Raw genomic sequence first — 26724 nt, 5'->3', positions numbered from 1 at the left:
CCGATCGCAGAGTGGCCGGCGGACATCGGGTCCGCCGGTCACACGCGCGGGGGGGGTCCGTGACCACTCGGGAGCGGGGGCGCGCGCTCGCTCCCTAGACCCTCACAAGCTAGTGACGTAGCCCTACGTCACTTTGCCTGTGAGGGGCTGACCGCCGACGTAGATAGTCGTGCGGCGGTCGGCAAGTGGTTAAGTGTATCTAAAGTCAAAACTTTTTAATTTAGTTATGGATAGAGTGGGAAAGGGTTAAATCTTCACTCAGGTTTAGGTTATTGTTTGTGTCCCCACTGCGGGATTCACTCTCTATGTCATGGTGTCTGGGAAGTTCCTAATTTTGAGTTGTAACCGAACAAGTGTAGAAATATTCCATACTCTTTGTATTGCTTCCTTTATGCAAAATCACTGGTGTTCCTTCCAGTCCCTCTGCCTTCCTAATAAAAACTGACCACACTAAGCAGGAGAGCACATCGTGGTCAGTTCTGTAGCTATGCTGGGAATTCAGCCTTCTCTCCTCCAATGTTTAGACTTGTCCTGACAAGCCCCGGCTGCACAACCATTTAATGGAAAGCTTAGTGTGCTGCTGCTTCTCCTCCCCTCAACTCTTATGCAGCTGAGAAGAGAGGGATTGTAATCACATCCAAAAAAAAAAAAAAAAAAAAAAAAAGGTATTTTTTTTTTTTTTTTTTTTAATATCTATACAAAAAAGTTTTGCCTTTCATTTCTATTTTAAACTGAATGGGTTTGTTTTACAAGGTGATTGTTTACAATCACTTTAACATGCTTTGGTGATTACCAGTTGCGTCTACAGGAGAGGAAGTGAAGGGAAAAAGGCACAAAAAATGGTAAAAATATGAAAAATAAAACTGCCAGGGTTTAACACATTCAGTGAGCCTGATGAAGGAGCATGCATGCTCCGAATGTGCGCTTCTCCTGGCTTCTCATCTGCCGGATGCGACGTCACCCGCGCCTCTGCACAGACCCGAGCGCCGTGAAACAGCTATGCCCACTGATAGGCGCTGACAGCCATCAGCCTACTCGTCTCAGCAGCATCCATCCATTACCAGAGACTCTGCAGATGACCCATTACATTCACCGTGCTGGCCTACCATTTAACTTTGTGAGTGCATCATTTCTTTTAACCCAAAATAAACTTTGTATGCTACACTCAGTAGGCACTGCTTTCTTGTTTCTTCTTACCATGTAGAGCCTCTCCTTGCTCCAGCCAGCAGCCACTGAGCACAGACTTGTTCACTTGGACTACTACCAGGATTCCCCCACTACCCACTTTATCCTCAACAGTTGTCCAATTACACATTGCCAGGGCTGCTGACAGGGCACTCCCCCGAAAATATCAAATTACATTTTTGTTAATAATGCGATGGTCGCAATGCTGTTTTTCAGCCATGCCAAAAATTATATCATTTTGTTATACTTTTTTGAATTGCTGAATGGTAATTTTACATTGAGACACTGCGCTGCAACTGTAAGCCAAGTATTTGGTTTGCAGTTGCAGAGTGGCCCCATTGAACTCAACGGGGAATTTGATATGTGGTGCTGCCCGTCAAACTCTGTAGCCTGCGTTAAAAATGCCAAAGCTGTGTAGTAAAACATTGCAGCCACAGCTTGAATACAGCCCTATCTGACTGTATTGTTTGGATTTGGGTGTTCAGCCAGGGATAATGGTAAATCAATGGCTCAACTGCCCATGTGAAAGAGTCTTTAAGCCGAATCCACACTGTGCATTTCCTAAACGTGTGCCAAAGTGCACAGGAACCGCACGCTTTGCATGCGTTTTAGAAATTATGCACTGCAAACTTGCATAGTGCTTGTGGTGCCATTAATTGTTAATGGCACCCCAAAAACAGTTAGCAGAATGTGGCAAACTTAAGGTAGGATGCCTTAAAATGTTCTAGAGCTTCTCTGGTGCATTTGTCAAATGTACCGCTGTCTATTTAAATAATTAGCCTGCCCTATGTGTGAAAAACAAGCTAAAAAAAATGCGTGCAGGAACGTGCATTCCCACTATGATGTGAATGGGACCTCAGGGGTGCCAAATAGAAATGTCTGTCAGGTGGAGGGAGAGGTGTATTCACTGGCCCCTAGCTCCAGCACTGCAGTGGTTGCCAGTGTCTACCTGCAGCTGGCACATTTCCCCCCTCTCTCAACTTTCTGCAGCTACATTCCCACTCACACCCTTCCAGCAGAATGACTACTCCATTCAGACCCTACAACCACTGCAGGTTACAGTGCACACTGCACACAGAGAACGGTGTGGAGGTTGGCAGAGTAGAGCTCAGGACTCAGGGAGGAGGTGGAGCAGGCAGAGAGTTTCTTACCTCCTCGATCTTTCTTCTTTGCAATAGATAACACTGCCGATCACAGGGGGAGGGGAGGGGGAGTTTCAGGACCCAGCAGTGTAACGATTTCATAGCAAAGGCAGAGAGAGACTCTGCAGCTGTCCCTGACACACACAGAAAGAAAGAGGGTTCCACAGCCTGGAGTCACAAGGCAGTAAAGCCGGCTCTCCTTTCCTGCAGGTGCCCGGGCCCCTCTTCTGAAGTTACAGAGCTCGGGCCCCCTACAGGAGGGCTGGCTGTACTGGCTTATCAGCGGCCCTGCACATTGCATATATATTACAGTTCTGTCCACACTAGCAGAGCGCCATAATATTGTTGTTAGGGTTGAACACATTCCCTACTCTATTCACAAAAAAAAAAAAAAAAAAAAAAAAAAAAAAAAAAAAAGATGTTTTGGCCTTGGGGATTCTGAAAGAAAATTCTAGTTTGTAGGCGAGGATTCTCATAAGCATGCATGCATGACTAAATAAAATATAATTACAAAGGTCTAGAAAAAAAAAAAAAAACTAACCATGTATAAATAGATTAACACATGAAATGGACAGTGATAATAGATCATTTCTATGTGATCGTCACCTAAAATAATTCTCCCTGTTGTCCAGCAATTATTCAATAAAGGGTCACTCACTCATGTCTATAGTCTCCTTTACTTTTCCCATTATGGACTGCTGCAGTGCCAACAATACCCACATACAGAGGGGCCTCCGAAAATACTCAAAATATCTACAACTGGCCAATAGAATAGGACTTACCTCTAGCTTGGCCTTATTCCCCTCGGCCAGGCTCGGGTGGTTACACTTCTGAATCCTCTCCAGGATGACGAGCTGCTGTTCTGGGGTCTTCTCTCTCAGCAGAGACTGGAAACTCTCCTGGGACTCGGGAACTGACAATGCCATAAAACACAAAAAAGATGAACCAATAACTAAAAAAGAGAGACACTGAATTTCAGAGTTTTCAGCAAGATATTATTCCCTACAACTTACATTATACAGACTAAGAACCAAAGGCCCCAATTATTAATTTGTCAAATAAAAAACTGGCTGTTAGGCCCTAAAGCAACCAATCTGGCTCAGGCTAGCCATGGAAAATGACAGCTCAAGGCCAGCTAGAACCCAAGTGAATAATTTGGGAGGATGTAGACGATTCTTAATACTTTAAGCATAGTAAACCAGAACTCCTGAAATGACATGGAATGGAAGTGACCATACAGAATGACCTCTAAATAAAGATTTCTGATGAAACTGATTAATAAAGCAATAAGCAATGGACTCTGACTGCTTCAAACAGATGAAAAATGCAATCTGACTGGCTACAGGATTTTGATACAGTAAGAGATTTATTTTACATAAAGCAATGTCAGTCTATAAATCAATACCAAAATGAAGATTTGTTTATTAAAGCGGAATTCCAGCTTACACCTAACTAGCCTTAAAACTAACCTCTCCCCTCCTAACACCTATGACAACTAACCTATACAAGAAAGATGTATACACTTACCTGATTTCAGGCCGCCCTGGTCCATTCATGTGATCTGGCTTTCCTGTGTCAGTCAGGGGGGCTTCAGGGGAGAGGAAGGAATGTCAACAGCAGATGGGCCATTGAAGCCTTTGGGTGACATGATGGCTCCAGGCTTTACTAGCCATTATCGGGGCGCTCTCTCCTCTTCCCTGCAGCCACCGCTGGCTGACACAGGGGAGATCAGGTGACTGGACCAGAGCGACCTGAAAAAAAGGTAAATATATACATATTTCTTACACAGGTTAGCATAGGTGTTAAGAGGAGGGAGGGGCCAGTTAGGTGTGAGCTGTAATTTCACTTTACCCCCTTCACGCCAATGGAACGCAAATATGCGGCCTCAGCTTCAGGGGGTTGTACCCGGGTGATGTCCTCAGCTAGAGACATCACCCCGGTTCTGTTGCTTAGAACTGATGGTCAGCTTTCTTTGAACAACATCTGATGCGGCTGAGCATCCAGTTGCTTGTTATTACCAGGAGCGGGAGGGAAGGGAGCCACCAGCCAGCACATCCGCCACTGGCCAAAGACCCGAATGAAACCGGATTCGGCTTTAATCGGGTCTCTGATGTAGACACTCGGAAGCAATGTCATGACATCACTTCTGGGTACTGGAGCCTTAAAGGCGCCAGATTTTTTATTTTTTTTTTAAATGACAGTATTCAAAACAGCCAAACTTGGTGTTTTGGATGCTTTTAAGTGCCGGAGAGGGGTCGGGGGTCTTTTAGACCCCAGATCCCACCATAAAAAGTACTTGTTACTGCCTATTACTGTCACAATTTTTTTTAAAGGGACAGTGTAAATTTAAAGCGCTCCGTCCCTCCATGCTCGCGCGCAGAAGTAAACACATACAAGTTGCGCCCGCATATGTAAACTGTGTTCAAATCACACAACAGGTATTGCCGCGATCGCTAGAGCGAGAGCAATAATTCTAGCACATGACCCCCTTTGTAACTCTAAACAGATAACCGTTAAATTTTTTTTAAAGCGTTGCCTTTAGAGATTTCAAAGTACTGTAAATTGTTGCCATTCCATGAACGTGCCCAATTTTAAAGCATGACATGTTAGGTATTTATTTACTCAGCATAACATCTTTCACATTATACAAAAAAATTGGGCTTGCGTTACGGTTTTGTCTTTTTTAATTCATGAAAGTGTTTTTCTTAAAAAAAAAAAAAAATTGAATTTGAAAGACCGCCGCACAAATACCATGTGACATAAAATATTGCAACAACCACCATTTTATTCTACAGGGTCTCTGCTGAAAAAAATATATATGGGGGGTATGGTTTGATCTCTAGAAAGCTAAAACAGTATTGGTTTCCTCCGTCCCTGTGTATATAGTGAGGGGTTATTATGGTGCCTCAGGCCAAAGGGGTGGGAATTATGGGCAAGTGATCATGTACACAAGTTATACATAAAAAAGATAAATTTATTAAATAATGAATAAATTGAACATAAGTCCAGGAAACACATATAAATTGTGTTGGTGCCCGGATCCTGGCTCCTCCCATCCATGTCGGCGGCCGTAACCGTCTGATCGGCTCCCATATGCGCGCGCAACACCCAGGCGCATGCGCAGTAAAGGGAAGTCACGTCACTGACGTCGGAAGCCCAGTACGTGCAGCGCCTATGGCGCATGTGCGAGGGGCTTTATAAGGCCAGGGAGCCGGCGTCTCTCCTCACTTCCCTCGCAGAGAGGGAACAAGAAGGACACAAGGACTGTGCTGCCTGGAACAAACTTAGGAACCTCATACCCATCCAAAAACTGTAAGTGTTAAAGAGTGGAACCACTATCCACCAACGCTATTTTAAAGTCACCAATAAACTTTGCACAATGCAACAATCTGATATTATCAGCATCCTCCTGATAAAAAAAAAAAAAAGTCACAATAAATCACTGATCAAATTTGAAAAAAACTTGCTTTTTAAAAAATCCACAAATATATCTCCAATTGTAGTATCCTGACCAAGAGAAGGAACCCCTAGAAGCTCCCACTATCTGAGCATCAGTGTGACTGCTACTTTGCAGCACTATCTGTAAGTTCTTAACATTTATATACATTTTACTCAATTACTCCTGATCATTTTTATCATTTTATTTATCATTTATTTATCATTTTTATCTCCGACTCCATGCAATCCATATAACCCACATATACCATTCCAGGCCGCATCCATTGGTTCCCGCTGCGATTTCAAAGGACACAAAGAAGCACACATGAAATAGGCAAACTTATGTATGTATCGCCATATGACTAATGTACCATCGTCATTTTATTTAATTGACCGTGGTCTATATAGCCAATAATTGATTTGTTATCGCTATTGTTACAGACTGGGTGATAAATCCTTGAAAAAAAGCTATAAATTAGCCGAAACGCGTCTGACTATTATTGGATGACCTCTGTGAATATCTTTCCAAGCCCCCAAGCATGGAAAAACAGAGACAGCATCCATATTAAGTCACCATATTCACACCTGTCACAGATTCTCGGAATCCTCTTTTCACCTTTGGGTCTTTAACCCAAACACTTACCAACACAATTTATATGTGTTTCCTGAACTTATGTTCAATTCAGTCATTATTTAATAAATTTATATTTTTTATGTATAACTTGTGTACATGATCACTTGCCCATAAAGTCCCACTCCTTTGGCCTGAGGCACCATAAAAAGGTAAGACGCATAGTAAAAGATATTGCAGATGGATAGATAAGGCTCTGCCCCAATTTCATAGACAATGCCCCAAAAGTAAAAAAAAGACTATGGAAAGAGGTTATGGGAAAATGTTGTGCCCTGACTCCTAGGCAAGAGGCTTATGCTCCCATTAAAAAACAAATATTAAACCTCATCAGCATGCAGTTACAATACATTAACTTAACAAAATCCATAAAGTAGTGCCAAGCTCTCATTAAATGGGGACTTACCATCAAATGTAAATGGTAATTCAGAACTCGCCTCCATGGATTTCCTTTCCTTTGGCTTATCTTTTTTCTTATTTGGTTTTACTACTTCTTCCTCATCCTCCTCAGCACTCTCTGCATTAGATTCCAAGTCAGAATAATTATCTGAAGCATCACTGCCTTCATCGCCATCATCATCCAACTCCTCTTCACTTCCATCTGCTGCATCGTCATCAGCCTCACTACCCTCATCCCCTGAAACCGGTTCTTCCTCCTCCTTTTTATCCGTGTCTCCATTTTTTTCATCAACCTCCTCGGACTCTGGTAGATTCATCTTCCCATCCTGCGAATGCAAAATAAAAAATACCCATGAAAACTGACACCAAGACAGTTAATCGCACCTTATTCTATCCAAATCAACCTGGCACAGACATATTAAGGCTAGAAAAAAGTCGAGAGGGTTATTACCTGTATCAACCAAAGTGTCAAAAAAAAAAAAAAGAAACAAAACATTGCTAGACTATATATCTGAAGGGTCCTGCACATTCTAAAGCTTTTTTATTTGCTTACTGCACGGTTATGCACCTTCTAAACAGGCAAAGCTCTGATTCGTCAGAATATTGCTCGGCCTTTTCTGTTCCCTTCCACATCCCCATACTGCAATTGCCCCATTACTATGCTGAGCTGCCTCACTGGCCAAAATCAAATGTATAGAAGGGGCAGGCAAGTTCTGTCATAACAATGGGGTGCAGGAGCTTTGCTGGTTCAGAACAGCCTGAAATAAGGGATCAAGGAAGAAATTAATGCTGCTACAGGTATTCACAGGCACCTCCAGGGTTTTTTTCTTTACTTGACAGCTGAACTAAGCCACTTCAGAAACTTTATATTGCTGTTCGTAAGGCACCTTAGGAAGAAGAGATAATAAACTTACTTCAAATGACAGCTTTATTATAAGAAATAAATCTCATTATGTCCATGCCACAGCCCTTGCAATGTAGCAGGGCAAGGCCTGAGTGCAGTGTGTGTGTGGTGAGTGTGTGTGTGGTGAGTGTGTGTAAGAGGCTATTGCTTACAGAGCTCCAAAGTCTAAACCAAAATGTACACCGAAAAATAAAAAGTCAAACTAGTGACTATATGTGACAGGTTTTGAAGTTCTGCCTAAAGAGAAGACGTAATTAAAACAGCTCCAGTGGTGCTTTGTCTTTAGAACACCTATAATGCGAATGGGCTATCAACATGACTGAGGTCTCATGTGTGCATAAGAATAGCAAAGCAAAGTTTTTTAGTCATTGGGAAGAAGTTCTTAATTTGGATGCTCTATAAGTTGTTCCATTGTAAAAATATAAATTTAATATAGATTAATGCTGTTGAACCACTTCCCTACAGGTGCATTGTAAAAGGACGCCAGCAGAAATGCTTTGTCCCTCTGGGCGGATGTCATATGACGTCCGCTCGTTCTCGCCGCTCTCCAGCACCCCCGGGGGCTCGCAGCGTGGTGATCGGGGATGAGGCGTGTCCCTCAGGACACAGCCCATCCCCAATCAGTGTAAAGAGCCAATAAAAATGGCTCTTTACCATGTGACCGGCTGTGTCCAATCACAGCTGGCCACATGCACTGTCCTTGTGCACGCCGCTGGGGGATGGAGAGTGTCACTCTGACACAGCCCAGCCATCCCCGATCAGGGTAAAGAGCCAAGGAAATTAGCTCTTTACCAAGTGACCGGCTGTGTCCAATCACAGCCGGTCACAGAATTTAAACAAGCTGCTGTAACTAGCGGTTACCGGGCTCTCCTCCTCACACACCGATCCTGTTTGAGGCAGGGACTGCGGTAACAGCTTGTCACCGCTTACAGTAAAATACACTGATTGCCCACCAATAAAGAGGACCTGTCACCAGCCCATCAGAGTCCCCAAATACCTGTCACCAGAGTCCGCGAGTACCTGTCTCTAGCCCATCAGAGTACCCAAGTACCTCTCTGCACCCCATCAGTGTACCTAAGTACCTATCTGCAGCTCATCAGAGTACATGAGTACACCTATCTGCAGCCCATGCCTCATAGATTATGTGTTGGGGTGTTTACTTTCCAAAATAATGTCATTTTGTGGGCGTTTCCATTGTCCTGGTGCTCCAGGGCCTTCAAAAAGTGTGATAGGTTGTAATGAAATTAGATGCGCAATTTATGATCCTAGAACGCCTGAAGGTGCTACTTGGATGCTGGGCCTCGGTAAGTAGCCAGGCTGTGTAAAAGTTTCACACATGTGGTATTGCCATACTCAGGAGTAGCAGCAGAATGTATTTTGGGGTGTAATTGCAAGTATGCATATGCTGTGTGTGAGAAATAACTTGTTATGACAATGTTTTTTTGTGAAAAAAAAAAAAAAAAAGTTTTTCTTAATTTTCCCAAGAATTGTGGGAAAAAATTACAACTTCAAAAAACTCACCATGCCTCTTATTAAATACCCTGGAATGTCTACTTTAAAAAAAAGGGGTCATTTGGGGGTATTTGTACTGTCCTGACATTTCAGGGCCTCAAGAAATGAGATAGGCCGTCGGTATATCAGGTGTGATCAATTTTCAATAATTGGCACCATAGCTTGTAGACTCTATAACTTTCACACAGACTAAATAATATCCACTAATTTGAGTTATTTTTACCAAAGATAGCAGTATAAATGTTTTTCTCCAAATTTATGAAAAAAAAAATTACTTATTTGCAAAATTTTAGAATAGAAAACTAAAACAAAAATTTTTTTTTTTTTTAAATTTTCGCTTTTTTTCCACTTGTATCGCAAAAAATAAAAAACCCAGTGGGGATTAAAATCCACCAAAAGAAAGCTCTATTTGTGTGAAAAAAAAAAGATAAAAAAATTTGATTAGGTACAGCGTTGCATGACTGACTAATTATCATTCAAAGTGTGACAGTGCCGAAAGCTGAAAATTGGTCTGAGCAGGAAGGGGATGAAAGTGCCCTGTATTGAAGTGGTTAAATATCCCTACTAATCACTACATAAGCTAAGCATACAGTTATTAAAGCTTACCTTATAAGAAAGCATGAGGCGATCATCTTTATCCAATATGAACCCATCCATTAAATCATCTGCAGAGATGTGTTTGGGCTTCTTCTTAGACTTATCCCCTGTCATTCGACATAGCCTCTCAGCCTGCAATTAAAAGTATACACCAGTAAAAAACCAACAACAAGACCAAATCCAGTTAATACAGTGTAACGATCAGATCCGCCTGTCAGTTTTTTAGGTGGACCCGATCGGATCCTCCATGCATCCCTATGGGGCAGCGGAACACCCGCAGCTATTCGATTCCGATCCTGTCCGTGAAATCTGGAGGGATGGAAAACCTATTTTCCATCCGTCCAGCGGATCTGATCAGATGGGTTTGGATGAGAAAGGATAGGCGGTTCGTTCTCATCCGATTCCCCCATAGAGAACAGCGGGGATCTGACACCTCCCTCTCCGCACACAGAGCGGAGACGGAGCTGTCATCCGCCTGCTCAGCCGGGATCGGCGGATCGATCCCCGCTGAGCAGCACAGAGCCCGCCAGCGGAGGTGGACCATGTGAAAAGGAACCTAAGGCAGTTCAGTAATCCAAAAGGAGTATAGGCATACCATATAGACAGGACAAAAAATTGAGGTAGTACAGCTACCCAATTAAGAGCACCACATCAATAAAAACAGTAGCAGCTATTGTGCAACAAAAAAGGTAATTACAGAGAAGCCTAAAGGATGTTCACAGGCTAGACTCAAAAAGAAAGAACAATTAAAACATAAAGAAACCCACAAATAGTAATGCAGGCATTAACAGGAAGATACGGTTGTTTTTCATACTTTAGGGGGAAAAAAAAAGGGGGTTCTAAACAACCCCCTACTGGGATACATGTCCCTGAACATCTATCCAAGCTGACCAAACTTTGTCAAATTTCCATGGACATTTCATACTCTTATAGGTCCATCAGATCAGGTCTTAAAAGACAGGTCACAAATGTTATTAAGAGCATCAACCACTGATTCCCAGAACGGACGAATCACAGGGCAGGAGCACACTATATGCAAAAAGGTGTCAATTGAAGAGCTACATCTGGCAAAGTGGGGATTCCAATTAAGGGTAAACATTAGCCAAACATTAGAGATAATAGGCTCTGAAATGGAATTTCAGTTGCATGAATCAGTCTTTAGTTGATATATCAAAGGGGTGACATAGGTGGAAATAAAGTCATCCCAAGTACTCAGAGTTCGAAAATGTCCCCTCACCAGCGGCTATAGGTCCGAGTGAACATGCCATCTTTTAGAACTGGAATCCATGACATTTACAGGTAAGCAGGGTTACTACAATTACCATACCTCTAGCTTCTGTAGTCTCTCCTGTTCTTCCTTAGCAATCTCCTCTTCTGATTTCATCCTGTCTGAGGGCTGAGCCTTCATCTCAAATCCAAGCTCTCGTACAATCTTATCATAGTCATCAGGCTGTGAAATAAGAAACCCAATACACACAACCCATAAATAAAGAGAACAAAATATTATTACGTAAGTTGTTGAAATAAAATAAATAAATCAATAAATAAATAAAAAAGGCTTTACAATTCCATACAACAAAAATACAAATTACTATTTTCTAGTTCTGGCAATATAAACTTAAGATAAAAGTGAAAAGTGTAGATGTAATAGGCATAAAAAAGATAACGTAATGAAGATTATTCAGCACCAAAACTGTGTAACTGTCCACTTCTGCCTGTCCGCTAACACTGAATACACATTGTGCCTACAGTGACACTTTTGCCATCTCTCCCTAAACTGTCCAACCTGCACTTCAGAGATGCCACCAGCAAAGCCTTCTTCTCTACGAAGATGTCTACCTCCACACAGACACAGTGCAGAACAAGATATGTTAAATCAGTAGCAGAAAAAGAACAGCTGAACGGAGCCAAAATTATTCAGATCTGGTGCCTATAACATCTGTACATTTAGTGCCCTCAATTAATTTCTGGGTATTGCAGAATGATTTTTCTACACCTGGATTTACATCCACTCCCCCTGTTCGTGTCATTGCATTGTACACCACAGCTCACCTTTGGTTTTTCAGCTTCGGGCTTCCTCTCAGATTTTGGAGTCTTATGAGCAAGCAACGTCTGTATAGTCTTCCAGTCACTGTCTAATTTTTCGGTCAGCTCCATGGCCTTCTCTCTCTGACTCTGCCTCTCTCTCTGTTAAAACAGAAAATATTAAAAACACCACAAAAAAACATCAAAGAAAGGAATCCCTTACTTTTTAAGAAGTGGGCAGGGTTTGATTCCTCTACCCCCACAGGTCTTTACTGAAATCTGAATGAAGCTTAGCAGCAGGGTGATCTTCTCCAACAGTGGCAAGGCTGGGCCTGCCAATTCTCCATATATTACTAAGGAGAATCCACTAAAAAGGTACATGATTTATTGTACCTATACCCTCTACTGGATTCTCAATGGGAATAGAATGACATTCAGGTCACTGTCTGTTTCACTGCCACCTTAGAGCAGGGCAGGAAGTGAGGGAACATCTCTCAAACAGGACAAACATGCAATGTAATAAAAAGGTGACTGAGGTTCTGACCCTGTATTATTACCCTAAACTTACAAAAGCTAGGCTTTGTTTTACTAGCGATAGAACCATTCTTTTATACACATAGAACACCTTTCAGATTGCCCATCTTGCACTAGTAATTTGGTTATGGATAAAATGGTAAAGGGCTAGATCCTTCTTTCGGTTTTATTGCTGTCCATATCCATATGAGGGGAAATTCCTCCTTACTTCTTGTCTGCCTAACACATTAGAAAGTAAGGAAATGTCCCCAACAGGGATGCAAACCTTACAGTATTTTCTTTTCTCATTCTATTAATGAAAGTGCATTCAGTGCTGTCTAAATCCTTGTGCTAGAGGTTCTGCTCACTTCCTTTGCAGCAATAAGAAGTCTAAAAAAGGCAACAAATACCTGACAGATTAAGAGTTTTTTAGTTCAACATGTAGGTACAGAATATAAGATTTTTTTTCCTGTAATTCTAAATTTAATTAGACAAAAAATAAAATAAAAACAGTGTGCAATCACCTACAGCAAGCAATCACCTTCCACTGATCTGATGAAATGATGGCTTCAGGTTGATACACTCCACCATGTTATAGGTGTAAAATAAATAAATAAATATTGTAATATATATTAGATACAAGTCTGTATCTGTATGAATGGAATAAAAATATGATGAGGAAAATAATGTTACAACTGTTAAAGTGACCCTTTTCCCATGGATAAAAAATAAATAAAAGCGAGCCATCCTGTAAAAGAAGAAGGTTTTATAATTTTGTTTAAAGTGGGTGTTGTGTTAAATCTTCGCACTTAAAGAACTAGGAGCGCGCTACTAAACAACACTTCCACATGTGTCGGATGCCTGTGTCCCCCCCCTGCTTGGAACTGTGGTTTCTCCTGCCAATGGCTACATCACTACTGTGTTTTGTAGTGATAGAGGGTCTGGCAGGAAGAACCACAGTGCACAGTAGGGGATACACTGTTTGAGACACCCAAAATTGTCAGTAAGTAATGTCGCCAGCAGTTCAACAGGACACAGATTTAACACACTGCCCAATAGAATGTCAGGTACAAAACAAGTTATATTACAGGGTGGCTCAGTTTTTTCTGTGGCAACAAGGCCACTTCAAGGAATAAAGTACAGCTTTTTTAAAATCATCAACAGACCCAGCTCTCCAGGAGTCTGAACCATTGGGTTATATTGCCCCCCTACAGGAGTAGGACACTAGGCAGAAAAAAAGAACTTGGGCAGTCCTAGGTGGTATACTCCCCCTCTTTACTATAGGTCTTCAATTTGTAACAAGCAGTGTCAGAAGTAATATAACTCCATAGAGTTATCCCATTTTCTCTTTCCTTCCTTGATGGACACAGCTCCTTGAGATTCTTGACCATTGGGACGTACCCAAGCAGTGCCAAACATGCACAATACAAACACAACAAAAAACAACAAAAAATCCCAAGGCTAACATAATAGCCAACCAGGTAAACATGTGCACAACAAAAAACAACTGGAGCCCAACCTGAACAATACACCCCCAAAGAGGGAACAGACACCCTAAACTGTAGCCTGCAAAACCTTGTGGCCAAAGGAAGCATCCACAGATGTCAACACATCTACTATATAGAATTTAGTAAAAGTGTGCACCGACAACCAAGTGGCCACCATGCAAACCTGCGCCACTGACGCCTGATGAAGGAAAGCACAAGTAGCACTGAGCGCCCGAATAGAGTGCGCTGTTACAGGGAAAGGAGGAACCTGACCCACCGTCTGTCTGATGCAACTGGAAATGGTCGCAGAAGAAGTGACAGCCTTTTTCTTGGTCCGTCCCTGATCACAAACAGAGTCTGACCTCCGAAAAGCCTCTGTAGCTGCCAGATACACCCGGATCGCTGGAACCACATCCAGGGTATGCAACGCAAATTCCTTAGGATGCTTGGGTCTGGGACACAGAAAAGGGAAAACAATGTCTTCCTTCAAATGGAAATCAGAGACTACCTCAGGAAGGAACAGACATGGGCAAAGAACCACCTTATCCTTATGGACCACCAAGTAAGGGGGTACAACAAGATTACGCCGCCAGTTGCGATACCCTGCGAGCAGAGGTGATAGCCACCTTCTGGGACAGCGTAAGCAGTGGAAACTCCCGAATATTCTCAAACAGAGGCTTCTGGGGAACTAAAAGCACCAAGTTCCGATCCCACGGCGGTAAAAGAGTGGAGTCAAATGAAGGACCCCTTGAACAAAAAGGTACGCACTAGATAGTGTGCGTGGCCATGGGTCGCTGAAAGAAGACCGCCAAGGTCGACACCTGGCCCTTGATGGTACTCAAGGCCAATTTCTGCTCAACACCTCCTTGAAGGAAGGACAAAATCCAAGCCACCAAAAAGAACGAGGGTGAACAACAATCGACTTACACTACGAAATGTACGCTTTCCATGTACGATGATAGATCTTCCTAGAGGTAGACTTTCTAGCCTTCAGTGCTGGAATCACCGACCCAGGCAAACCTCTATCCCTCAGCACCTGGTTTTCAACAGCCAGCCCATCAAAGCTAGCGACTGCAAAGCAGGATTTAAGATTGGCCCACGGGACTGAGAGACATTCTCCATGGGAAGGCACTAGGTCGGCGTACCAAGACCGACGAGGCCAGTTCGGGGCCACTAGAATGACCAAAATCCCCTCAGCCTCGATTTTGCGCAAGAGCCGCGGCAGAAGCTTGAGAGGAGGAAAGGTGTAGATCAGACGATACTGGCAACACGGGGCCAATAGAGCGTCTGTGGCCTCCAGAGAACGCCATGATCTTGCCACAAACCTCGGTACCTTTATGTTGAGCCGGGACGTCAACAGATCCACCTCAGGGGTGCCCCACCTGAGACATATCTGATGAAACACGTCCGGATATAGCCAGCCGAGGAGGACTTGAAAGGTTTTGAATCCTTGTCAGTGAATCCTGAGGGACGAAAAAAACCTTCTTGTGAGCCGAGAAAGATGGGCCACGTTCTGCGACGAGGTTCCTTATTCTTTCCAGCCTGTGGAAGAAAGGTACTCTTCCCTCCTAGGAGACTCCTAATGATGTCATCCAGGGTAGCCCCAAACAGGCAATCGCCCTGTAAAGATAAATCAGTAAGAGCTTTTTCTTTAGAGATCTGGTCCGCAGAACACATAAAGCCACAATACACACCTAAGAACCACTGCCGAAACAGACAGCAGAGAGATCAGGAGAGCTGCATCTAAAGAGGCATCACAGATAAACTGCAGCCCCTGGGCCACCTGGTCCGCCAGTTCAGCAAAGTCAGGGGGGCTCACCCTCTAGGTCACGGCGCAAAATTTTAGCCCAGTGAGTGCCAAAGGGGACAGTCAACTCCACCGCAGCTTCAGCTGTATCCTGCATTTTTAAAGTTTCACGCACAGATACAATCAGCGCATCCACCAGCGCCTTCTCGTGCGCAGCTACAGGCGTGGACAAAATCATCCTCACTATCCAATAATTCAGGGAGCTTGGTCGTAGATCGCGCAGGGTGGGCCCCGTCTGCGGCAGTCTAGTCAGACTCAGGATCTCATGGAACAGATGAGGAAAGGGAAGGCAGGGGGGGGAGGGCGCTTTTTGCTAGCCCACCGCCCAAAAGCCACCTCCACCCGGGACACAAAGGACCCCAGGACTGCCGTCAATGCATCGATGGATGGCTGGGACCCCGGAGGGACCTGCAGCCTCTGAGAGAGGGTCAGATGAAGAAACGTGCTCCAGAGACTCCATTATTAAAGAGGGGGACCCTCACAAAAAGTGTCTATTATTGCAAAAAGATGGGAAGGAGGGAAACCCATGGGTCTGACCGGCCCGCGTCTACCCAAAAACCCTACAAGGGGAGAGAGGGTGGTAGACAGCTACTCACCATACCAGGAACCTCCAGACATAACTTCCTCGTGATCGAAATGGGAGGCTGTCGGCCAGGAGGAACGCTGCAACTCAGGACGAGACCCGGTCATATGCGACCTCGTGAGGTTTTTAACTTGCAGGCCAACCCCCGTCCAGTGGGCCTATGTCACGGATGACCTAGCGCAGAGCTGTGGTCTGCACATGCTCGCTGGCCAGACTGAGGTGACCACTGGATCTAGATTATCCAGCCCGTTGCCCAGTCCGGTAGCTGATTGTAAATCTTGCAGGAAAAAAAAAAAAACAGAAAAAAAAAAAACAGAAAAAAAAAAAAGTGCCAGGACAAGAAATCCCAGCAGGGAACTAGGTCCTTACTCCTGACTAGGCAGAAAAAAAACTGAAGACCTATAGCAGAGAGGGGTGGGGGGGGGGACCTAGGACTGCCCATAGGCATAGCCAAGTTCTTTTTTTTCTGCCTAGTGTCTTACTCCTGTAGGAAGGGCCAGCCCTACCATGGGTCCCGCTGGGTCCCTTGGACACAGACGGAACTTGGAGAGGGGCAGCAAATTGACTCCCAAGGTTTTTCTTCCAGCACTTTTGTATGTCGTCAGTTTGCGGTGCATTACGGGCAGCATTTCCCCATCTAATACTGCCGCCCGTAGTACAAACTGATGAATATGAGGAGGTGGAGTGTCTCCTCTGGGAACGTCCCTCTCGTGATCGTGATGTGCACAATGACATCAGCGCACTCCATATCACGCAGGACAGGCTGGATTTTTCTAGGGCGGCGGCCGTGGCAGACACAGGAGTGACAAGAGGACTGAGGACAGACAGTGGGTGTTTGGTGACTGGTCTGTTGGGGATTAATGGAAGAAGATAGCCGTATATAATTTTATAAATTTCATTCTTGGACCCAGGCAGCACAATGTCTTAAGCCAGCCCTGCCTTTAGGGGGCAATATAACTCAATGGTTCAGAAACCCGGAGAGTTGTGTCCGTCATTGAACGAAAGAGAAAGATTTATTCTGTTTCAAACAGCACATACCTTCTCAGATTTTGATTTAGCGATCAGCTCCTCAATTAGCTCTTTACGTGTTTTTGGTTTTTCTTGCTCCTCCTCTTTCTGTTCAGAGGGCGCTTTCCTCCTGAGAAGCCCTCCTCCTCCAAAATGAGAGGCCGTCAACGCAGCTGTAAAATGAAAAAAGTATATGAAGAGAAGAATTGGTAAGAGCATCAGATACAGTCCACACAATTCAGGAGAAAGAACTAAACCTTCTTCAGGACTTGAAAAATGGTTTGCAAGAGTAATGGTATAATATACTTGACAGCCTGAAATTTGGCTGGATAAGAGCTGGTATGTCACAACGATAATGTGAAAAGCTACTAAATGCTAGCACTTAACCTCCTTTCATTTCACTTCTTCTGAACAGATTGAGAACTTTAATACTGCTGAAAAAGCCGCTGGCAATTTAGAATACCCAAAATTAGATACCCATTACTTATAATAAAATGCAAATGATGGGCGCATCTATACACATTTGATATTTGTGTATAAGAGAACCAACTATTTTATGCATTTGGCTTACTACTTGCAACATCTATTCATGTGACTGTAAGAGACAACCAGTAAGGAGAAAGCAAGTGAAATGTGCACATGCTTATTCTGACAGTAACAGGTATTCCCAATTGCTCAAATCTCTGCAACGTATGTAACAGACAGACATGTAGACGTCTGCTTCTTATTTTCATCAAAGATGGCACTGCCCTTTACAACTGAATGTAAGCATAAAACTCAAGCAAAACTTTACAATAGCCATCAACCCAAATACCCATATTACTTTTAACACTGTGAATATGTACTACAGCTTCTATGAATAAAACACAAGCTCTGAATGGAGGACAGGCAGGTAAATAATAGGTTGGCCTCCTCCACTCATAGTTCTTCTTTCATTTATGGAAGCTGTAGTATAACTTCTATGAATGGAGCTGCTGGGTGTAAAGGGCAGGCATAGCCAGGCTCTATTAAATGAGTCTGTGACAGTCCCTTAGTTGTACAAACACCTGCCATACCGGGGGGGGAAGGGTAAATGCGAGGTTAAGAAACACAGATGTGACCACAATTTAAATTGAATAGTCATTATTAAATGGGCTCTATCAATCTTTCGGTGTCATTACTCACCTGATAGAGCCCCCCGCTCATCAGTATCACTGTCACTATCCACAGGGTCATTAAGCTTTTCCAGCAAAGCCAGAGAATGTCCATAGTGAGTTAATTCCTCCTCTTCATTCAGGTTGTATACATTCTTCTTGTCAACATTTCTCTATAAAAAAAAAAACATGTCCACACCAATGAATAAATATGAAAATGAGAAATGTTGATCGGATATGAACCTAACACTTCAAGCAATTCAATTGTGAAAAAAATACTGCATCTGCTGATCGAGCCTAAAAATGATGGAGGCCTGATTTTTATGCTGACCCTTAGTGCCGGTTCGCACGTCGCATGTGATTCGAACCGAACCGCTATGCAAATCACATGCAATGTCTGTGCAATGCGAATTCAGCCATACAGATTGTATGGCTGAATTCGCATCACATTCAGGACAAAGTCGTTCAGGACCTTTTTTTTGGTCCGCACCAGAATCGGATCACATGGGTGTTAACACCTATGCGATCCGATTCCAGTCTGAATGGACAGTTTGCACTGCGATATACGAACTAATCTGGGGGTGTCATTAACTTTGTATTAACATTCCCAGTAGTACGCATATGGCCTGCGAGTCGGTGCGATGCGGGAACCCGTAGTGGATTCGCAGGGTTCCCGCATCGCACCAGTGTGAACCGGCACTGGAAGAACAAGCTTGCAGATCAGCATTATCAGAAAAGTTAGCAATGGTAGCTTGTATAATAAACAAAGGATTTTAATTATTTAACCCCTTCGCGCCTAAGGGTAAAACAAATCTAAATGCCTAAGCACAATTTTTCAATTTTGACATGCGTTAGTAAAACCGTACATATAACAACTACTTTGTGCTTCCAGATGTATTATACCTTTTTCAGGACAAAAATGGATTTTTGTAAAATCTTACCGTAAAATCCTTTTCTCTTAGCTCATCGACAGACGTAGTCCTCGGTGATACACCACCTTCGGGTTATGTTACCTCCGCAGGAGCAGGACTAGACAGGAAATTAAAAAGCTCTGGCCACACCCTAGGGGCAGTCCCAGAGGGTATATCCTCTCTCTCTCTGCCTCAGCAAATCAGTTATGTGAAAAAGCAGTGCTTAGAGAATTTAACCCAACCCAACTCCAAAACAGAGGGGCGGGGACTACGTCTGTCGATGAGCTAAGAGAAAAGGATTTTACGGTAAGATTTTACAAAAATCCATTTTTCTCTAGCGCTCATCGACAGACGTAGTCCTCGGTGATACACCACCTTCGGGACGTCCCAGAGCAGTATCACAACTGAGGGGTGGGAAAATGGAAATCAAATCCCAATCTAGAAGGCCCAACCGGTGCCAACTAGAAGTTTACAATGCTCATCCTTAATGATGAGACTCAACAAAAAAATTTTTCAAACAGAAAAAAACCCTCGAGGTAGACCACCGGTCTCCTCAAATTGCGGCCTGCAAAACCTTGCGGCCAAATGAGGCATCCGCCGATGCCGTCACATCAATTTTATAGAATTTAGTAAAGGTATGTACCGACGACCAAGTGGCCGCCTTACATACCTGGACCACTGACGCCTGATGGCGAAAGGCCCAGGAAGTACTGAGCGCTCGAGTGGAGTGCGCCCTAACAGGGAACGGAGGACTCTGACCCTTAATAGAATAAGCCTGTACCACCGTTTGTCTAATCCATTTGGCAATGGTCGCGGCAGATGCAGGCAAACCCTTTCTGGGGCCATCCGTGATCACAAAAAGTGAATCCGTCTTACGGAATGATTCCGTAGCTTTCAGGTATACCCTGATTGCCCGAACCACATCCAAGGAATGCAACGCATGTTCCCGATGATGCTTGGGCTGAGGACACAAGGAAGGTAGTACAATATCTTCATTCAGATGAAAATCTGAAACCACCTTAGGAAGAAAAGATGGCTTAGAATGAAGTACTACCTTATCCCTATGAATCACTAGGTATGGGGACTGGCATGATAATGCAGCCAGTTCTGACACCCTGCGAGCAGAAGTAATAGCCACCAAGAAGACCACCTTCTGGGATAAAGTAAGCAAGGGAATCTCCCTGATGTTTTCAAAGGGAGGTTTCTGTAGAACCGACAAAACCAAATTAAGATCCCAGGGCGGTAAGGGCGCGCGGACTGGAGGAGCCAGGTGCCGCACCCCCTGGATGAAATTCCGCACCAAGGATTTGGTAGCTAAAGGTTTCTGAAAGAAGATTGCTAATGCTGAAACTTGACCCTTGATGGTGCTCAAGGCTAGCTTCTGCTCAACCCCTTGTTGCAAAAAGGCCAATATTCGAGACACCGAATAGGTACGTGGAGGAAATCCTAAAGATTCGCACCACGCAATATAAGTCTTCCATGTGTGATAATAGACTTTGCTGGAAGTCGCTTTCCTTGCTTTGATAAGGGTAGGAATGACAGAAGTAGACAAACCTCTGTCCTTCAGTACTTGGGTCTCAATGGCCAGGCCATTAAAACCAGCGACTGTAAAGCACGAAGGTAAATAGGTCCTTGAGACTACAGACACTCCCTGAGACGAAGTTCCCACGGAACGTCTGCGACTAACCTGTCCAAGTCGGCCAGGCCGGCTTGAAGAGGCCAGCCTAGAATTTCTAGGACCACTGGCGCTGATTGGATCTGAACCAGGCGTCCCTAGAGGTATCTGGCCCCGACCATCCGAGAAAGTCTGGTCGTTTTCTGTTCCCACACATTTATCAGATACCTGATAGTTATCAGGCAAGGTGATCTTTTCTGGTTGAACCTCAGGGACCGAAGTCACCCGACTAGAGGCTACTTGGCCTATCTGGTCAATCAGATCCGATTCCTGTGAGGTATCGGGACTAATCTTAGGAAAAGGTAAAGGAAAAGATCTATACAGGGAACGGTAACTACCGCTTCCTGTACTTAAATGTTGGAAGGGAAGAATCGCACCGGTAGTAGTGGTTGATGCTCGATCTAATGTCCTGAATACCGGTGAAAACGTCCCCCCACCCTGAAATTGGGTGGGGGCGCACCTTCAGGCTGTGTACTCCTTTACTTCGGGTTTGGCTGGGTTGGTCCTCTGCTTGTCCGACCAGCCCTTCTTGAACCCTCCTGGAGGAGTCTTGCCTTTCCCGGAAGTACCAGCCGGGCGTCCTTTATGGGCGGTAAAGAAAGGTCCTCGCTTGTTGCGAGGTTCCTTAGCTTTTGCAGCCTGTGGCAAAAAAGTACTCTTGCCCCCGGTGGCATCCTTAATGATTTCATCTAGGTTGGCTCCAAATAGACGATTCCCCTGGAAAGGGAGATTGGTCAAAGTCTTTTTGGAACCTAGGTCAGCTGACCAGCATTTTAACCACAGCACACGTCTGAGGATCACTGCTAACTTAGATGCATGCCCTAACAAGGGAGTAGTGTCCAAGGCTGCGTCACAGATAAACCGTAGCCCTTGTATGATCTGTTCTATCAAATCAGATGTCTCCTGGGGAATATCTTTTCCCCTAAGATCTTGGCGTACCATCTTCGCCCATTCTGTAAGTGTCTGGGAAACTAGACCAATAACAATTACTGGTCTAAATGCTGACCCTATCAGAGAAAAGATAGTGCGGGACTCCGCTTCTATCTTTCGATCCACCGGATCCTTAAAGGACGAAGTGTCCTCCACTGGAATAACCGTGGCTTTATTCAGCCTGGAAATAGGCGGATCCACGACTGGTGGTACCGTCCATTTCTTAATGATGGATTCCTCAAACGGATAGCGTCTAGCAATACGCTTGGAAATAGTAAAGGTACGTTTAGAATGTTCCCATTCTCCTTTAATCTGATTTCCAAAACATTTAGGTACAGGAAAAGCCTTCGCAGTCTTGATGGGCTTATTAGTCCCAAAAGGCCTCTCTGTTTCAGTTGCCTCTGCCGGTAAAGCCTCAAGTTTTAAGGTTTCTTGCACTGCCACAACTAGTGCGTCCACCAATGCTTCTTCCTGAATTATAGCAGGAGAAGAAGCGTCCTCCTCACTATCTGAGGGGGCTTTACCTGGGATAGCAGCCCTTGCAGAGGAACCTGCAACTGCAGTGACCATCTCTGAATCAGAGTCAGAGGTGTCAGATAGTATAGGGGTAGGCGGGGGTCGCTTCCTTGACCCCCGTCCCTGACAGGCCGCCTCCACCCGAGCCACCATAGACTCCAAAATTGCTGTAAATGACTCTATACTCTGTACACCGGCGGGTCCCGAGGCCCCCTCGAGGGAAACAGGTGGGGGAATCTGTGTGGCAGGGTCCATAATAACTCCAGTTACTACCTGGATGATATAATTCAAAGTAAAGAAAAACTTTTTTTTTTTTTTTTTTGACCCTCAGCGCCACAAAAAAACCCCTTAGTGTTACCTGCTAGGGATCCCTATCGATCGAGAGAGAGAGAGATAGACCCCCAGGCTCACCACTTGATGTTCAGAGTTGAACTGCAACAGCTTACAGCGCTGTCTTAGACAAACAGGAAGTCTTTTGGCTGGCTGCCCAGGAAGAAAGGAGGCGGCTCCGCCCCTCTGTACGCCTTCCGGCGCCTCCCCCAAGCTCCACGAGGTGTAGAATCACCTAAAACATGGCCGCCCCCATGCTGGAGACACGAGGCTACGCCAAAATGGCGGCTCGTGCGATCCAGCAAAAAAAATGGCGGCGGCCTGTGCTGACTAGCGGTGTGCTGCAGGCACACAACACTCTCTCTGCATGGGGATATGGCGTGTTTGGCGGTACCGGCCCTGGCGGACCGCATGGCCGTTCGGGAGGCCTGCTATTAGCTGGAGATCTGACTTGGAAGGCAGTCTACATGTCCATGGCTTCTGACTGGTAGGTAGCTTATACTTAACCCATAAGATTCCCAGAATGCCACAGATTACATCTTTAAAACATGTATACAATAGATTGTTAGCTCCCAAACCAAGCCTCCTGGCGTTTGCACACATAAAATCACACTCAAAGTAGGAGGATTTGTGACATGTTATAGGATAGAAAGAAACTCTTTCTTACCATACAGAGAGGGGCCCGCGTTCACCACAAAACCCGTCAGGGAAAACAGGGGGAACATACTACTCACCATACCGGAACCAGGCGGGCACCAACTCCTGACAGTACCCCTCTCCACCGGGGCGGGAGGGCTGTCGACCGATACAGACGCCGTGACTCATGGTCTTTGGCGTTTCAGCGAGACGTTTAACTCGCGGGTTCAGTCCTTTAATGGGACTTTGTCGCGGCCGACTCAGCGCGGAGCTATGGCCTGCACGCGCTCGTAGGCTGAACTGGGGTGACCACCGGATCTCAACATCCAGCCCGTCGCCCAGTTCAGCTTTCTTGCTTGAAGATCTCACAGGAACACTGGAGAAAAAAAGCTGTCCAAAAATCCTTTTAGAAAAAAATTTCTTGCCAGGACCTAAGATCCCAGCAAGGTATCTAGGTCCTTACTCCTAACTAGACAGAAAATAACTGATTTGCTGAGGCAGAGAGAGAGAGGATATACCCTCTGGGACTGCCCCTAGGGTGTGGCCAGAGCTTTTTAATTTCCTGTCTAGTCCTGCTCCTGCGGAGGTAACATAACCCGAAGGTGGTGTATCACCGAGGACTACGTCTGTCGATGAGCGCTAGAGAAATTGGGCTCTTATTTGGTAGTAAATAGTTATGGATCTCTGCTAATTTTTATTATCAAAGAAAAACTTGCCCAAAATAGTAAAAAAGAAAACATTTGTTTAAAATTTAGCTGTATATTTATTGTTACGATCATTACCTACCAACAAAGAACAACCTAAAATAAATTCTCCTGCTCATGACAGCAATACCACATATGTGTATGTTTTTTGTTGTTTTTACCTGTAGTACAGCCCAGAAAGCAATAGTGCGCATTTTTTTTTTTTTTTGTCCTACCTAAAACACACTGATGCTAATTAAAAAAAAAAAAAAAAACTGCCAAAAATATAGTGACCCTGACCTTTGTCCTAAACACTAACCCTGGCACTGACCTATATCAAACCTTGATCTAGGCATTTTCTCTTTTATTTAATAGTTATTTTATCTATAGTTTATTTTATTTTTTTTACAAAACACTTTTTTTTTTATTACTTACTGCAGAGAGGCTCCGTTCACATGTCAGCGTATGGATCGCGGGCAGAACCGCCGCGGTTCCGCCCGCAATCCGGAGATTATTGCAAATCGCGGGACGTCTGTGCATTGCCCGTTGATTTGCAAAAGCCCCCCAAACGCTGAGCGAGATGTTGCCGTGATTTCCGCCTGCCGAATTGCGGTAACATCGCGCAAAAAAAAAAAAAATCATGGGACGCATTACGCCCAAAAAAGTACAAGAGCTTCTTTGGAGTGTATTGCGTCCCGTGATTTTTTTTGCGCGATGTTACCGCGATTTGGCAGGCGGAAATCGCGGCAACATCGCTCAGCGTTTGGGGGGCTATTGCAAATCAACGGGCAACGCACAGGCGTGCCGCGATTTGCAATAATCTCCGGATCGTGGGCAGAACCGCGGCAGTTCTGCCCGCGATCCATACGCTGACATGTGAACGGAGCCGGAAAGAGAGATACATTGTATCTTTCCTCTCCATTCACAGAAAAAAAAAAAGACAAATAAAAATCACAGGGACGGGTTTCAGGACTGATCACTGTGGTAGCCAATCAGAGGCTACCACAGCGAACAGGTTACCCGGTATGGAAAGATCCGGGTCCTGATCGTTCGTACGGGGCCGGGGGCTCTCGGCGAAATCCCGGTCTCTGCGCTGGGAGCGGGTTGTGCAGCGCGCTCCCAGCTCATAGGGAGATACGCATATATGTGGCCCCCACTAAAAAAAAAAAAGCCCACTTTTGTGAGGCTGCATATATGTGTTACGTCAGCGTGAAGGGGTTAACATGTTATGACTGTTAGAGGCACTGGTATTCCATATACTAATTTCTTTGTCAAATGCGATTTCTCTTACCTATATTGGCTTGTACTGAATTTCCCTCATTCTTTATATACCTGAACACATCATATGTTCAGATATATAAATAGTGTACAGTAAACCCCCCTCCATTGCGGGGGTTACGTTCCGGACCCAGCCGCGAGAAGTGAAAATCCGCGAAATAGAAAAACCCTATTAAAATGCATTGTAGGCATGTTTATTTTACTGTCACTGTACGTGTAGAAGCATTTTAAGGTCTTTAAACACACTTTTAAAACATTAGAAACTCGTTTAAACACATAAAAAGATACTGAGAGACATAGCAAGAGCTATGGAAAACACAAAAATATTTCATTTCTAATGATTTATATAGTAAAATAACATTACAAAAAAAAACGCAATATACCAGGACTGCAAAAACTGAACCGCGATGGAGCGGGGAATTACTGCATACATCGTGTTAAAAAACAAAAAAAAAAAAAAAAAAAGACACCCAACGACTTACTATTAGTCACATCCTACCATTTATTTACATGGCAGTGGTCTTTAGAGAATCTGGGTCCCATTACGCACCTTTCATCTCGTCTTCTCACTTAGGGCCCACCGCTTCTATGTTACTGTCTCATCTCTCTATATGACCACTAGTTAGTGGCCTTTATTATCTTAAAGGTAAAATGTACTTTTCTGCATGGAATGCATGTAACTTCACCATATGCAAAGTGGCTGTACTGTATCATGTAAGTATTGTTTCCTTGTTGTCTGTTTAAAGTTATAATTATTAAAGATGGATGTGCATACTTTCATCGACATCCCTCTCTCATATAGAGAAAAGGCCTAGGTGCATTCAGAAAGCATAGTCCAGTGGGGAATAGACACTCTCAGAATGTTTTTCTTAATCACATAATATATAACAATCAAACAACGTCAGAAATAAATGTTTTATCCTCTGTCTGCACCACAGCAGAATAATTCTGAAAGCAAACTGCATTTGCCCGCTGACACACGTCCTTAGACTGCTTCCTCTGAAGTCCACTGAATATTTTACTTAGAGGAGATGTTCTTGCGTGATATCTTTTGAGCCCCCTACTCTACGAAGTAACTCTTCATGAAACCCCAAACAACATTCCTCCACCGTCTCCTCTTACCTGTCGCTCCAATGCAAATCTCTTCATCATCTTCTCCTCCGGAGTGAGTTTGGTGTCATATTCTCCAAATCGCTTATCCATAAACATCCTGGACTTTCCCCTCTGCTGGTATTCTTTAAGGAGGGTTTCCTTGCGCTACAATATAACAAACGTTTTCATTTATTTCATGCATATTACATTTACTATATAGCACTGGTAAGTTCTATGCTTTACAAAGAACACAAACCCCTATGTTCGATTCTGCTATCATAGAAGCTCATAGTCATGCAGCCACACACAGAA

The 26724-nt window shown here is 44.1% G+C and overlaps 1 protein-coding gene across 1 annotated transcript in view; it reads right to left on the bottom strand.

The window, feature by feature from the left end:
• NOP14 (NOP14 nucleolar protein) overlaps positions 1-26724 on the bottom strand; it is a 53037-nt gene that overhangs the window by 22391 nt on the left and 3922 nt on the right. Inside the window, exons 2-9 of the mRNA XM_082259575.1 lie at positions 26443-26577; positions 18393-18534; positions 17259-17401; positions 11858-11992; positions 11133-11255; positions 9815-9937; positions 6800-7118; positions 3110-3240 (exon numbers count right to left, since the gene is read on the bottom strand). Coding sequence (XP_082115701.1) covers positions 3110-3240; positions 6800-7118; positions 9815-9937; positions 11133-11255; positions 11858-11992; positions 17259-17401; positions 18393-18534; positions 26443-26577 — 1251 coding nt within the window. The remainder of the gene's footprint in view (positions 1-3109; positions 3241-6799; positions 7119-9814; positions 9938-11132; positions 11256-11857; positions 11993-17258; positions 17402-18392; positions 18535-26442; positions 26578-26724) is intronic.

The sequence above is a fragment of the Pelophylax lessonae genome (genome assembly GCF_965119305.1).
Source record: "Pelophylax lessonae genome assembly, chromosome: 1".
NCBI classification, from domain to species: Eukaryota; Metazoa; Chordata; class Amphibia; order Anura; family Ranidae; genus Pelophylax; species Pelophylax lessonae.
Note: the sequence above shows the minus strand (reverse complement) of the source record. Positions and strands in the feature narration are given on the sequence as shown.